This window comes from Macrobrachium nipponense, chromosome 22 (assembly GCF_015104395.2).
Source record: "Macrobrachium nipponense isolate FS-2020 chromosome 22, ASM1510439v2, whole genome shotgun sequence".
NCBI classification, from domain to species: domain Eukaryota; kingdom Metazoa; phylum Arthropoda; class Malacostraca; order Decapoda; family Palaemonidae; genus Macrobrachium; species Macrobrachium nipponense.
In genome coordinates, this window is record NC_087213.1 from 12618017 (window position 1) to 12632769 (window position 14753).

Consider the following 14753-nt stretch of genomic DNA (forward strand, 5'->3'; position numbering starts at 1 on the left):
CAATATAATGATGCTTAGTTCAAGTACATTATTTTATCAAAATACAGCTCACCACTATTTTTGAACTGAATACTGTAAGACAGATATGTGTTGCACATGTTGTTTATTGGGGAGAGGTGAGCATGAATTGGGTATATAGGTTAGAAGTACTGTGTAATATTATTTTATTATTGATATAATTAATAGATTTAGGATAAGCAAAAAAAATGTTAGTGCTATTAATACAAAAGTAAGATTTTGTTGTACAGTATATTAGACGAAAAGTTGCTTAGCCTTGCAAAAAGTTTGTAGAATTTGGAACCTTATTGTTACCTGACAAAACAGTACTGGTATTTCATTTTCTTAATCCTTTAAATCTTGTAACTGGTATGCAGATAAGTAGATGTAATACTGTAAAATTTGACCTGTAAATACTTTTAGTATCCTTACAAACCTGAAAATTACAATGTAAATAAAGTATGATAATTCTTTATGAACAAAGAAAATATAATTCATGAGCACTTGGCTGAAGAAATAATAGAGCATTTTGGCCAAGCTAGAGAGTCCGACAATATCCATGTTTCTCATATTTATGTGTTCTCTCTTCACAAGACTATGGGAGTTTCTAATGCCGATGTGATAGTAATGCTGCTAAAATGATATCTCAATTATTGTATCGAAAGACACCCTTAGATGCAATGTTGCACCTAACTGTCGCCTAGCACTAGAATATAGGTATAATTAACTAAATAACGATACACAGCAAGTGTTCTCAGATATGAAATATGGTCGTTTAGAATTTCCTTTTTCTGTATTTTTTATAACAAGAGATATATAAAGTATTATAATTTTTGTATAGGTAGATATTTTTAAAGAGACATATTGTATCAATATTAGTGCCCTATACAGATTACCAGGATGAGCAACTGTTTTAATTTAACACCAGCCACAACCACAGTTTAATAACCCCAGTGGACTGGAGAAGTCAAACAAGATATTTTAAGCAAAATTTATTATTGAATAAACTAGCCCATTTCTTTGATTGGTAATTTCAACAGATTGCAAAAGTTAATAGAACCACTTCATATTTTGCTACACCCAGTAGGAGGAGTGACTGCAATTCTGTATAGGATAGGAGATTATTGATGCCATGGTTGTGAATGTGTTTTCTTCAGCATCTTTAGTTTCCATGTGATATGTGTTCATTTAATTTTTCCTGTTTGTCATTAAAGTTGACCCCTGCGATGCGTGGACTCACGATTTGCAGATTCGCCCATTCATGGATTTTTCTGTGGACTGTATGTACCCATTATTTGTGAAAAATTCTCCTATTGGTGGTATTTTTCACTGAAAAATATTCACAAATTACTGTAATTTCATACAATTGTCTTGATTAAATGCACACCTTTTGTGATAAAACTATTCAATTACTGTTATAAGCATTTTAGAGGGTTTTTTTTATGCTTGAACTATCAAAATAGGCAGCTCTGGGCGTTTTCGGAGTGGTTTTAATTATTCACGGATTTTGGCTATTCTCAGGGCTTCTGGTGCCCATCCTCCATGAACACGAGGGGTCTACTGTACACTGTCTAGGCTGATATTTTAGATAATTCCTGACTCAAAATAAATTTTGATTGGATTCTGAGCCTAGAACTATTAACACCAAAGATTTTGTTTATTTTGCACAAATATTTGTGAAATTTTGTCCTGTGGATATTACATCCACATCCTGTTTCAGGATGTATTGGACTGTAGTGTCTTTTCCTTTTATACTACTTTGGGAAACATCAGTTTGCCTTCTTATTATCTCATATTTTGCCCCCTCTTGGCATCCTGTCCTCTAATATTCCTCTCCCCAACTTATTCAATTCCCTCACAGCAGAGTTCAATGCTGTGGATACCTCATGGTACACTGAACAGAGTGACTTTTGTTCCACTCTCACAGGTACTGGGGCTAATGCTGCCTTTTCTATGAATTATGAAGTGGAGAATATTAAACTTATGTTTTAGATCATCACAATGATATTATCTCTACATACTGATAATGATCTTTCTCATCCTTTAATCATTTATTTTGTTTATACAAAGAATTTTAGGTCTAATGGGTCTTGTTGACATAGTATTATTAACATCACTGTACATCCCCATCTGTTCCTTCCAAATTTTTCTTCATCTTCAATGCAATGTATCTTCCAGCTCATTGACATTCGTGTACTGCCAGTATTTTCTTTCTTGCTATCGCCACATACAGCACCTTTTAGATTTTTCTAAGTTTAGCTCAAAGATAATACTTAATCTTTGTTTTTTTTTTCAGTAGAGAATTATGCTTCTATTGCAAAGTTTTGAACCGCCATCAGTTCATCTTATTACGGTCACAACCTCATGGTCTGGAAAAACTAAGCCCTATTAATAATAATAATAACAACAACCTCATGGATTAAAAGATATAACCCTTACTTTTAGATCTTTCCTCCCCTGTCCATCCTTTGTTTAACCATGCTTGCTTGTCAGCTATTCAGCCTTGAAAAAAAGTGTTTCGGATGCTGGAAATTGTTGTTCCTGACTTCTTAGGAAGATAGAAATTCCTTACTTTAACATAAGGAAATTCAATGTCTTCATTTTTATTGCTTTTCTTTATCTAATTGGGAATTTAGCTCGTTTTTGCAGCATCCTATGCCTTTGATTTCTGTTGATTTTTCTCTCCCAAGTGCCTTTCTTAAATGCTGATCCTCTGCTCTTATTTTTATTCAGAATGTTTAGTTTGATGACAGCTGCTGCCCCACTTCTGCTAAGGTGTAGAATTCTTTTCTTCCTGTTTTTCTGAAGTCTGTGAACTTTTAACCTTACTAAGCCGAGATCCCTTGACAGATAATTTGATTAAACATGAACTTTGAATATAATACTCCCTGTGCAATCGTGAACTTATTCATAGATGCTTTCATGATGTGGTTGCCAAACACCTTCAGGGTTAAATTTTCCTTTTGTGTTGAGAGCTGATGAAAATACTTAAGTTCATGGTGATTTTTTTTTTACTCCTATCCTTATAGTATTAGTATGTATGAAATGCAGATATTTTACTTATTTACTACTTTTCCTTAATATTCTCCTTTAATTCTATTCCTCTGACCTTTCCCAATCGTGGTTGACCATCCATGACAGTTTGAATTTCCCATCACAGGCCATGAAAAAACTGGCATTTTTGTGGGATCTTTGTCAAATTGTCTTAATATTGATTTGATTCTTGCATCTAGTAAAATATTTTTCCATTATGGAAACTTGAGCCTGAGGGATACAAGTGTTAAGCATGAAAAGTGAAGTCAATGTGTCAGAGAGGAAATAATGGCAATTTCTTGTATTCAGGGGGCTTCGAGTAGAATTCTGACATTTGTCTATACCTCAACTCTGTGATTACCAAATTTGTATTATGGAACATATTTTAATGTTGGTGTAAATTTGACAAACTTGGAATATGGAATACTGTATATTTAGGAAACAGGTTTTAACTGACCATATTGATTATGTGTGAACACCAGGTGTATATTTCCAAATGTAGTAATGTGTAAAATTTGTGCATGCATCAACCTAGGAAGACCATACTCACCTTAGTACATGACTGGTGAGTGACAAGTCTAAATAACGCATTACTTAGTTTTATGTTACGCCACTTTATTACTTTGTGATGTTTACCCTTTTTGACTTTTGTTATTCATCTCATACTGGTCTTTGTATTACTTGATATGAATTTTTCATTATGGCTTTCTTATTACTTGGGAATTATTATTTAAGAACCTAGATATGATTTCATTCTAGTGTTGCCTGTTATGAAAGCATTTGTTCAAAGGACAGTGAACTTTGCTATCAAATCAGTGTTCCAGTCCTTGTTTTAGGAACGTGTTTTACCACTAAAAGTCTCAATATTACTGTCAGTCCCATCCATCTAGGTATTGTCGTACCTATGGTTAAATACTATTTGGCCAGACATTAATTTAATACATATAGCAGTGAGCTAACTAATAACAATTTAAGTTCTATCTGGGTGTGTAACACTACCAGTCATCAAGAGCCATATACTGTATAGGCTTATGTTTTTTAATTGCTTGCTTAATAATTTCACACTAATTTTCTTGTGTTAAACCCAGCTACGTCTCATGCCAGGAAGGGTAACATACTTTGTCAGCATTTAACCTAGTTGTTGGTGTTTTACAGCAGTGGCAGAATAATTTATGGCACTTCTTTGCTGCCATTCCTTTCAAGTTGATGACTAGAAGCATCATTGAAAAGTTTTTATTTAAAACACTTTTTTCAGACTGAAGATTCACAAGAGACTGAATGCCTTTGAAGACAGTATTTATTTTTTAAATCTTAGGCATCATTTGAATGAGTACACGAGAGGATGTTATGGGGACTAACAAACAGAACTTTTAAAAACTACATTTTTTCACTCATTTTTATACCTCAAAGTTGTTTGTGATTTTCAGGATTTATAACAAAATGTATAGATGTTTCCAAGATTTTTTATTGTAAAGTTGGTCACTTCACAGTACATATTTATTTTGATGGTTTATCTCTTCAGTATTAAATATTTTTGTCTGAGGTAGTCTGTGTTGTAGCTTAGGAATCAGATATGAAACTAGATAAAATTTCCACCCATTGCCTGAAAAGCTTCATGAGCCTTGAACATTAGTTTTTGAATTTATAGAATTATTTCTGTATGTATTATCTTGCTGTTTGTTTGAGACATTGAATACTATTTTAATTTCTCTTAAATATAATTTGTTAAGGATGTGCGCATATTTGCAGTTGTAAAGCTCATTTCTGAGTGTGTAGAGACTTATTTAAAGAAATACTTTAATTATCAGATTTCTTGGGTCATGGGATTTAATCAAGGATAAGTCACAAGCTCTTTATTAACAAATAGTAACTTTTCTTTTCTTGTGAGTGGCACAACTGAACCCTTTATTCAGTAGGATTTTTTTTCGTACCATACAGCATACAATTTGTTTCTCTTTGAAACAAAACAAAAAAAGATTATTCACAAAAGACCACCCAGAATTGGTGCTTACGCACTGAAAATTGAAGAATCTGGCATGTGAGTTGAATTAAAGAGTCATTCATTAAGCAAATGAAAGTTTGACTGTGCCAGGAAATCATATCTTATGATTAGATGGTCTAGTTTGCCAGAAGTAAGCAAGGTTCATTATCCTTTGTGTTATTACTGAAGAGCCTCTGTTTTTTTACCTATTTATTATATTTCAGTGTCAAAATATGTCTTACAAATATTTTGCTGAATTTTAATAAATTTGTGTTTTTATATGAATTTTTGAGAGCTGTTTTGATACTGTCTCATTTTGTCCAATATTATTCTTATATGGCTTCCCTTTATCATTTCATTAAGCGTAATACTAATGAATATAGATGACTAAACAGTTATAGCATTCATTCTTTATATGCTGTAGTTAGTGGTCTCCTTTTGCATATTGACTTGAGCTCTTTTATGTGTGTGTGATATTTCATATCCATTAAGCAAAGCCTGTCATCTCCTTTCATGACTCACAATCAAGAAGCATTATTTACAATGGGGTCTTGTATGAACACAACAAAATAAATTTATGTTAGTAGTGCAGTACATTATGTATAATTATGAATGTTTTAAGCTTTACGATGTGATTTTTATTTTCAGTACATTTATTATTCAAAATGTTCCCACATACGTACAGTGGAACTTGCCTACAAAAACACTAATTTACACAAAAGAGCAAAAGACAGAATAATAAGAATTTGGGTGCAATACACATTATATTTACAAGTGCAGGTAACTAAAGTTGAATTAATCTCCATGTTGGTTGAAAAGATTTCTTTTTTCAGTTCAGATTATCTAAAGTGAAAAATGTACTTAGTGGCATCAATAGCTGTAGTTATTCTTGTGTCCTGTTTGTATGTGATGACACAATTTATTCTGTCCTTGATCCTACTTGAAATATTATGGTAAACATTTACAGATTTACTGACCAGGGAAATAAGAAGCTGTTACTGTACACCAGTATACCACAGTGCACACAGACAAAACTCTAACAACGTGGAGATGTCTAGCAAGATCAGTTAGAAAACATACTGATACTGTTTGCATATAAAGTCCCATAAACTCCAAACAAGTTGAGTCAAAGGAGATTTGGGCAGTACAATTACCTTGCTCTTGCTCTTGCTGTTGACAGACAAGGAGATTTCTCTACAGCTTTAGGAACTTAGTAGCCATACCATTGGGCTCAAAGTAACCAAGCAACAATGAAACAATTTCACAGTAATTTCACAGTCCTATTTGCAGCCAGGTGTATGCTGACTAGTTTCTCACAAGCATTGGTTGTTCTTTTTTTTAATATTACTTCAAAAGAAAAATTTTTGGAGTTTGCTTTAGTTTTACTCTGTCTAAAGTAATAAGGGAATACTGAAGAAAACTTAAAAGTCTCAAGCAGAAGAGATCAACTCAACAAACTAAGTGGAAAGCCCAGACAAGGCACAGTCACACAGGCTCTAGGGTTAATTGAGTCTAAATCTTAATAATGCTATTAATTACAGTTTTAGAGTTTCATGTATTTTAACTAAGAGAGAAGTCATTAAGAGAGGTGACTAATCTTAAGAAGGGATTTATAAATTTCAGGAAATTCGGAAGTGATCTATTTGGAAACTAATTGCTGTGACATTTTAGTGCCTAGGTAAGATATGTATAGGTGGACTGGGTCCCTAGGGAAATTCTGGCGTGTACTACTGTGATGCCATCCTGGAGTCACAAATAAGCCTTATCTCATCCCAGCTCTTGCATCAATTTGGAAGAGGCTTTCAGGGCAGTCATACTGTATGAGTGTGGATGGCCATTAGGGTAGAGTTTTGGATGGGGATGCTAGTGCTTGGAATACTTGTCCCCTAAGATTTTAAGAAAAGGGCAGGAAAGATTAAAAAAAATAAACATACAGTACTACGCTAATGATTATTATAAACTTGAGTTAACCTGCTCCTCAGAGAATAGGAATGCAAATATGGCTTACCTTATAGTCATGAGAATGAATAATAGTTGAATTTAAAACAGTACAGTGAAGTTCACCTGTCATTATCGAACAGTACAGTAAGGTTACGTATAAAATGTTTAACAGTAATGTTGCAAGATTACCAATGGTAAGCCAGAGAGGAAACATTGAGATTTAAAAGCTTGAGTGGTAAATCATTGGATATGAAATGAATTTAAGTTTTACAGATTACTAAATATATAAAGATAGCACCAACATCTAGCCTCAAATTTGAGTTATGACTAATAATAGTGCTTATTTTAGTGATATTCATCTCAGTATTAATAGTTGTCACACTTTTTAATATTAAACTACATTGTGTGTAGTAATTATGCTGTTGCATAATATTTTGGATGGACCTTGATATTTACACTTAAGTAATGTTGGAAACAACAATAGGTATTCTTGTATAATGGGGGTTCTTTTGGTTTTTCCCCTAGACTTAATACATTTAAAATGGAATAAAATCTCTTCCTAGTTTTTGTAATATGCAAATAGCCGCATTTATCAGTTTAAACCACATTGCCTACAATGTCACAAGACATCAGTATTTTTCTGGTGATTTATTACGACATTGCATTGTCTCCGTGCAATTTTTTTTACTTTCATCAGAACATCTGCATTCCAAAATTAAGCTTCTTTGATTGTGAGCTGATGGAGTACATATGTTTATTTGAGGCCTTTTTCCATTAAGAATTTTTCAACATATGGTTTTACTTAAATTGTTATCACAGCATCGATATCTGTTTCTGTAGTTCCATTTCTCTACCTGTTTGTTTACATCCATAGGTTAGATACAAAAGGGCTTAGATTACGTAAATACCTACCTGGTTTCCTTTGTGATCACTAAAGTTTTAATTAAAAATCTATCAGTGTGATACATCATGACATTTGTTTCAAATCTAGGAACTCTGAATCTAACTTTTATCTCAACAAATATCAAAGCCCTATTCTATTTTTGTATATATTGATATATGGCTTCATTTTAATGGTTTCACATGTTATTTAACTTTTTTAGTGGAGGTCGAAGCGGCAAGTCTTGGAGTTCACCACGGCTCAGCGCCCGTACCCAGCAGTCAAACATGGAGACAGTGTTCTTTGGCTCAGTTGTAAGTTCTTATATATTAATTTGTGGAAGTTTTCTGTAGGCTGTTCCATATTTGTATTTGATGCAAAAAGGTCTTAAGTTTTGTTCCATATCGTGTAACCAAAATACTAAATTTTCCTACAAGCTGTTCCATACTTACAGTACATGTAATTGATGTTGGGTTTTGTATTATATTGTGAGACCAAAACAAAGGAACTGATTTTGGTATTTGCCAACTTTCAGATTGCGATGGGATAATATGCTGAGAGGAACTAAACTAATTATAAATATTTTAGGAAATCATCATTGGTGAAATATTAGACTTGTAGTATAGTACTTTTTATTACCTACTTAAGTTGTGTGGAACATTGTACTTCCTGTTTTTTATCACAAAACAGTTTCAGTTTTTGGCCAAACATTCAGCAGTTCATCGACTTGGTCTTCCTCTCTTGAAAATCTTGCCATCACAGCCAGGCAGATATAAGAATAGTATCACATGGTTTAAAGTATGTTACTATACTGTTGTAGGACTTAGCATATTGTAAGTGTTTTAATGTAGTATTTGTCCAAATACTACCTTAAAGATGCATTTCTTCATAAAACCTGAGTTGTTTTTATTATTGGTACAATTATTTTTTGTTTAGTATACAGTAATGTATACAGAAAAAGTATTTCTTTACATGTGAAACAAGTATTTAAATACTTTTTCTAATATACACCTTATACAAATTTTTCTTGACATTTTCAAAGTACTGTATTTAGGTGAAAATGAGACTAACAGCAGTGACTTCCCCTCACATTAGTTGATTCGTTATCTAATAGTAACAGTTTTGATGCAGCTGTATGTTCTTATTATGTTTGGTAGTTTCATATCCAGCTGGCAAGTGGTTGTAGTATGATAACATTATCATACTGTGGAGTTTTTCATATTTTTATGCCACAAAGCAAGTACTGGTACCTAATATGTACTCTAAAATTGTATAGTAGGCAGTATAGGTTATACGGTGAGCAGCTTCAGAGTTGTGCAACAGGGAAATGTGAAGGATAAAATAGGTTTGATTTTTTTTTTTTTTTTTTTTTTTTGTGCTACTAAGGAAAAGTGTATCATTTCTTTAAAGTGGTACTATATTCCTACGCAAATGGAAAATTGCCCTCTTTTTACCTGTGGATTAATATTGCAAAATGTAATACGTAATTTTATCTGTACAGTAATTGCTTTTACGGATGTGGAGATGCCAGCAAAGATTACTAGTTTGAAAAAGTTATTACTTCAATGACAAGTTGTAGGGTTCCTCTCAGCTAGCATGTCATTTCTTTGGTCTTAGCTATTTTAAGATGCTTTAGTTAATACAACAAGTATCCAAACTACAGATCCTTGAAAGAATCAATATATTTAAAGGTGGAATGTTGGATATTGATTCATGTAGTAATCTGTCCAAGATATACAAAGTTGGTTGCAACATTCTTTGCAAGAGAAACCTAAGTTATAGAAGTTGAAAAGGGATTTTGACGTAGGAAAAATCTATTTCTGGGCTCAGCCGTGTGTACTGTGATGGGAGTGATATATGATAAGTTTGAGAAACCAAATGAATTTATTTGAATATCCTTAAATGAAGATGAATGGTAACCACTAGCTGAATTCACTGTGATAGAAAGGTGGTATGTAATTCTGTTAACAGCTACAGTGAGACAGATTAAAACTTGGGCATATTTTATATATGTCTGTGCATTAATGTGTGAGGGTACTTAACAAAAAAAGTTGTGAAAAAGAGTTCAGCAAATTTGAACACTAGTACCTCCCAGGACCAGAACTAAGATTAAGAATACAATATTGTATCTTATATAAACTTAGACTACTGAATTCTAAACTTAACAGAGACACTAATGGAAAATTCCAGTAAGGAAGGATGAATGTATAGGAGATCACTTTCATGTGTACCAAGAATAATCGATAGAGCAGGATATTTTCTTAAAGCCAACTGAAGAATGAAACAGTATTTGCATTTCAGACTGAATTTGAACTGTGAATTAATTACAAGCAGACTATTTCTCATAAAGATATCCAGTTCCCGTCTTGATGTTAAGGATTTTCTCACAAAATAGATTTAAGGTCTGTGTCAAAGCTTTTCTATTAGAGGGTTGGTGGAAAGACTTCAGGTAATATACATTTTAGTTCATTTGCAACCTCTGGAAAATTTGGAGGGGATAGATACTAAATCCTTTAATATATACTTAGAGGGACTTTTGAGTGTTTTAAATAGAAATTTAGTGACCCTAAAGAGTAGATATCTGCTTGGTTTTGAGAATAACAGGTTAATGCAACCCAAAGAAAGGCACCATAATCTTGAATGTAAAAAAAGAATGCATATTGTGAGATCCAGAGATGTCTACCTTATATAAAGGAGAACATTTTTTAATTGCTAAACTTATACATATTTGTCTGAAGTAACATTTCCAATCAGATGCAAATCAAACTTGAAACACAAACAATTCTGAAGAGGAAAGAAAGTCTTTTGTGATAGGGAAGTATTCTTAAACATTTCTAGGCACGAGTGTCAAAAGAATAACAGAAAGTAGCCCAAGCAAAGAAGACAAAACACATGCATTAGAACGCTAACCTCAAAATCACCCGTAAAATTGGTTTAGTACCTGCCATTAACAGAATATCTAGCTTTATACCATTTGCTCAGCTGCAATGTTGCCATATTAGTATACCTGTGTTTTTGGTCTTTTTTTTTATAGTGTATTAATAAGAGCAGCGTCATGCAAAATGTGTTAAAAAGGCAAGTTACCCCATAAGAAACTTGAAACGGTAACTGTCAATATGGTAATACCATTCAATCATTACAGTAACTTTGTGTAGAGCTCATGATATTTATTCTACTCTTGGTTGTAAATATTGTCTATAACATATGTTTAATAAATATTCTTTGATTTACAGAATAGTACAATCAAATGTGGTGGTGGTGGTGGCAGCAGCAGTGCTTCTTGGCGCTTAGCTCAAGCAAGAGCTACCCATCGAACTATCTGTACACTTTTATTAGCTGCTCATACAGCCTTGGCAGCTCAGCTGGAAACAATTATGGGTATATTGCCACCATGGGCTAGTAGTAATTCAAATACTGGTGCAGGTGGTACCTCTACAACTTCCACACCACCTACACCACAGCCAACTCGTCTTAAAGTAGACAATTTGTCAGATGTAGCAAAGGTCAGTGAGAGAATTATATTTTTATTAAACCTTCTTTAATATATTCAGAGGACCAATCCTATTTTTTCTTATCACATAAGCTCTTTTTTTGTACCTAATCATACATAACAATAATCCCTTGTTATCTCTCACAGTCAGGTAACAACTCAGTTCATCTTACTGTTCTTGTTATAAATGGATGTATTATGATAATGGGGTAAAATACTTTCAAGTATTATTTACAGTACCGCAAGAGTGATAGGCTACATTAATCATTGTGAAGGATTGTTATTAATGTTTTTTCCAGTGAAATTCAATAAAAGTTATGGAAAAATACAATGGAAGATTTCAAGCAGACACTGGCATAGTTGAAATTTTTGTATACTGTACATACATATTCTCTATGCGTTACTGCTGTCTACATTTTATTAATATATAGGCAATTTTTCATCATGTCATCAAACTACTCTAACAGTCTTCTTAAAGCCATATGTTTGAGTCAAGCAGAGCATAAAGATCTTGTTTCTTCTGTAGAGGAAAAAGCAGTAAAAGTGATTTGAAATGGAGGAGAGTGTACTTACTGCCCAAAATCAGTGTTCATAACCTGAATGATTTTTTTTTTTTTTTTTTTTTTTTTTGGGGGGGGGGTGTCATTCCCATTAAACCAAACTACCAAGCCTGCTAAACCTTCTATTATGTATAAGGGCCTGGCTTAAAAGTAGTTTGTTGAGTATATAAATATGCTGTGTATCTTACAAAAGATATTAAAAGGAGAAAATCCTTAAAAATATCAACAGCTAACAAATTGCAAATTTTTTTTTTAGACATTTTTTTAGAAATATTTCAAGTGTTTGCTTGCATTTTTATTTATGTATATATTAGTATGTAATAAGTTTATGAAAATTTAGCTTATTTGTATAATAGTTCCAGCCATCCATCATCATTTAGTGTTGCCAAATATATTTTTCATTATGGAAGACAGATTAAGATACCTAATATTTGGGGGAATGCTTGATTGAGACCATTTCAGCATTTTTATAGTCAGAAATCCTAGACAGTTGCTTCTGGCTATCTATCATCCATTCAAGGTTTAGAACAAGAATCTAACTTAGCTAACCAGTATATGTAATGTTCTCTGTTCTCAAGATTGAAGAGACCAGAAAGACGTTACCAATTAAGGTTCCATACCAAATTTTGAATAACAAGAAGCACTAAAAGACCCTTAATGAATGGCCACAAGATTGCAAGATATGGGAAAACTTCCCATTTAAATTCTGCCCTCAGTGGCTGTCAGCTCCTGATCAAGTGCACCCAATACAAGAAAAATTAAGTGACCAACAGGCCTATTATATTTTCAGTATCCACAACCTTTTGGAATTGGCTAATTAACCACTGATCTCCTGTCCTTGGAATTATCTTCAATCTCAGTGATGTCTGGCACCTGTATTCTTAATATGTACATTGATAAGTCACCCATACCACTAACACCTTAGCGAGACAGTTTAAGCTCTCAGTTGTTATATAGCACCACCTGTTAGATTCTCGGCTATAATTCTTGGCCCAGTATCAAACTAGTCTTCAATGTGTAACAAATCATTCTCACAAGTTGGCCAGTTTCATTTTGCCTGATTAACATTAATCTTTTGTCAGAAGTTGGTTCAGTAGTTCCTGGTATATTATCAGTTGCTGTTAGCTTAGGTACTGGCACAAATATTATTTGCAGGCTTTTTGACCTTTTTCTGTGGGCTCCTTCTTAGAATTCAACAACTTTGATAGAACTACTTTTAGCTGGCATTGGGTGCATAGAAGTTCATCCCTATCAGTTTCACCAAATGGTTAAAAAAAAGTTTATACATTAACAGGATGGTTGCACCACATCCACACAGCTGACCATAAAACAGTGTACAGGACATAGATGTACATGCTGTATGTTAGTTTGGGCCAAATGCCCATCTAAGCGAGACATTGTCTCCTCAATACTCAACATCTCGGGGAGAAAGGAAAAGTTCTCACACTCTCTGTAACTTTATTCCTCTCACAAATTCAAATTTCAACAAGCCCGGGGAGCTAACAGCAGGTCTCACAGTTCTTCCTTATTAATTTCAGTTCACCCAAAAATTCACAATATCGGTACAGACAAGATACAAAAACCAATTAGTACAACAATTTACCATCTCAATATCAAAATTAGCAATAAACTCTGACAAAGGAGGGCATAAATATGTACGACAAAGCACAGGGTGTCAGTTAGTAGGAACAGGGAATGGGGAAAGTTTCAACTGCAATCATCTCAACATAGGGGAAACCAATATTTATTTTACAACACAGCACAGTTTACTTGATTAAACACTATAATTGTCATATAAGGAGTGTTTAGCAATATTCAGTAATGAACTTAATTTTCTGCATACGTATTGACACAGTGTAAACAAATAGGGAACGTTCTTTTGGAAGCTACAACATACATTTTAACAAAACGTAAATACAAGATCAAAAGCATTCTCTTGGACAATAAACATACATTTAACATCCCACTATAGGAGTGTGTCAACACTCCTATCATCATAGGAACCTCCACTACAATCTCAATAACCTCAAACTTACAAATCAAGTTAACAGCACCTTAATAGACCTCCCCTTTTGGGTTTTACCAACAGTAGACAAAGTGGGTGATTCAACTGGGTTCGTAAGATCCCCTACAATTGGATTATCCTTTATTTCGTCAGGGGAATTACAAACCCTTTCCTCACTGATACCTGATATCTCTAAATTGTATAGGTTTTGAACAGGTCTGGTTACAAATCCCCATTTAGTTTTAACCTTGGCATTTCTCACAATTCCATCCTTTCCAGGGTACAACTCAGTAATAACTCCAAGTGGCCACATCAGCCTAGGCATTCTTTCTTCCTTTACTATTACAACAGAACCCCTTGTTAATTTACAATTAGCTTTGAACCCCTTTACCATGCAAGGCAGGTTTCTAAGGTACTCGGATTGCAAGATGTTCCAGAATTTCTCCAACTGACTCAAACACACAGCCTCTTTCACACACAAATCTTTCGAGGTTACACCTGAGGCAGGATCATCTGCCAGTTCCAACTGAAATCCTGCTGAATGACCAATAAGGAAATGAGATGGGGTAAGGGGATTAGCAACATCAGGTTCTTCACCTACAAATGCCAAGGGTCTAAAATTGATACATCCCTCCACCTAATGGAGAGTGGTTTCTAATTCACTCCTAGACAATGTCTTAGTGCCCATCTTTCTCAACGCAACCTTCGCTGATCTAATGAGGTGTTCCCACCAGCCTCCTCACCAAGGCGTAAGAGGTACAATAAACTTCCATTGGGGGGCCATGGGGCCATAATGTTGCTTTAAGTTGAAGACACCCAGAAAGGTTTTAGCATTGTCAAAGTAGAACACAGAAGGGACACCACAT

The 14753-nt window shown here is 33.9% G+C and overlaps 1 protein-coding gene across 6 annotated transcripts in view; it reads left to right on the plus strand.

Moving 5' to 3' along the window:
- LOC135198498 (protein FAM135A-like) overlaps positions 1-14753 on the plus strand; it is a 315487-nt gene that overhangs the window by 261451 nt on the left and 39283 nt on the right. For 3 of the 6 annotated variants that reach the window (XM_064226097.1, XM_064226099.1, XM_064226100.1), the window contains exons 7-10: positions 3566-3595; positions 8056-8146; positions 8523-8630; positions 11066-11335. In XM_064226097.1, coding sequence (XP_064082167.1) covers positions 3566-3595; positions 8056-8146; positions 8523-8630; positions 11066-11335 — 499 coding nt within the window. The remainder of the gene's footprint in view (positions 1-3565; positions 3596-8055; positions 8147-8522; positions 8631-11065; positions 11336-14753) is intronic. The other 3 variants (XM_064226101.1, XM_064226098.1, XM_064226102.1) reach the window with 3 other exon arrangements.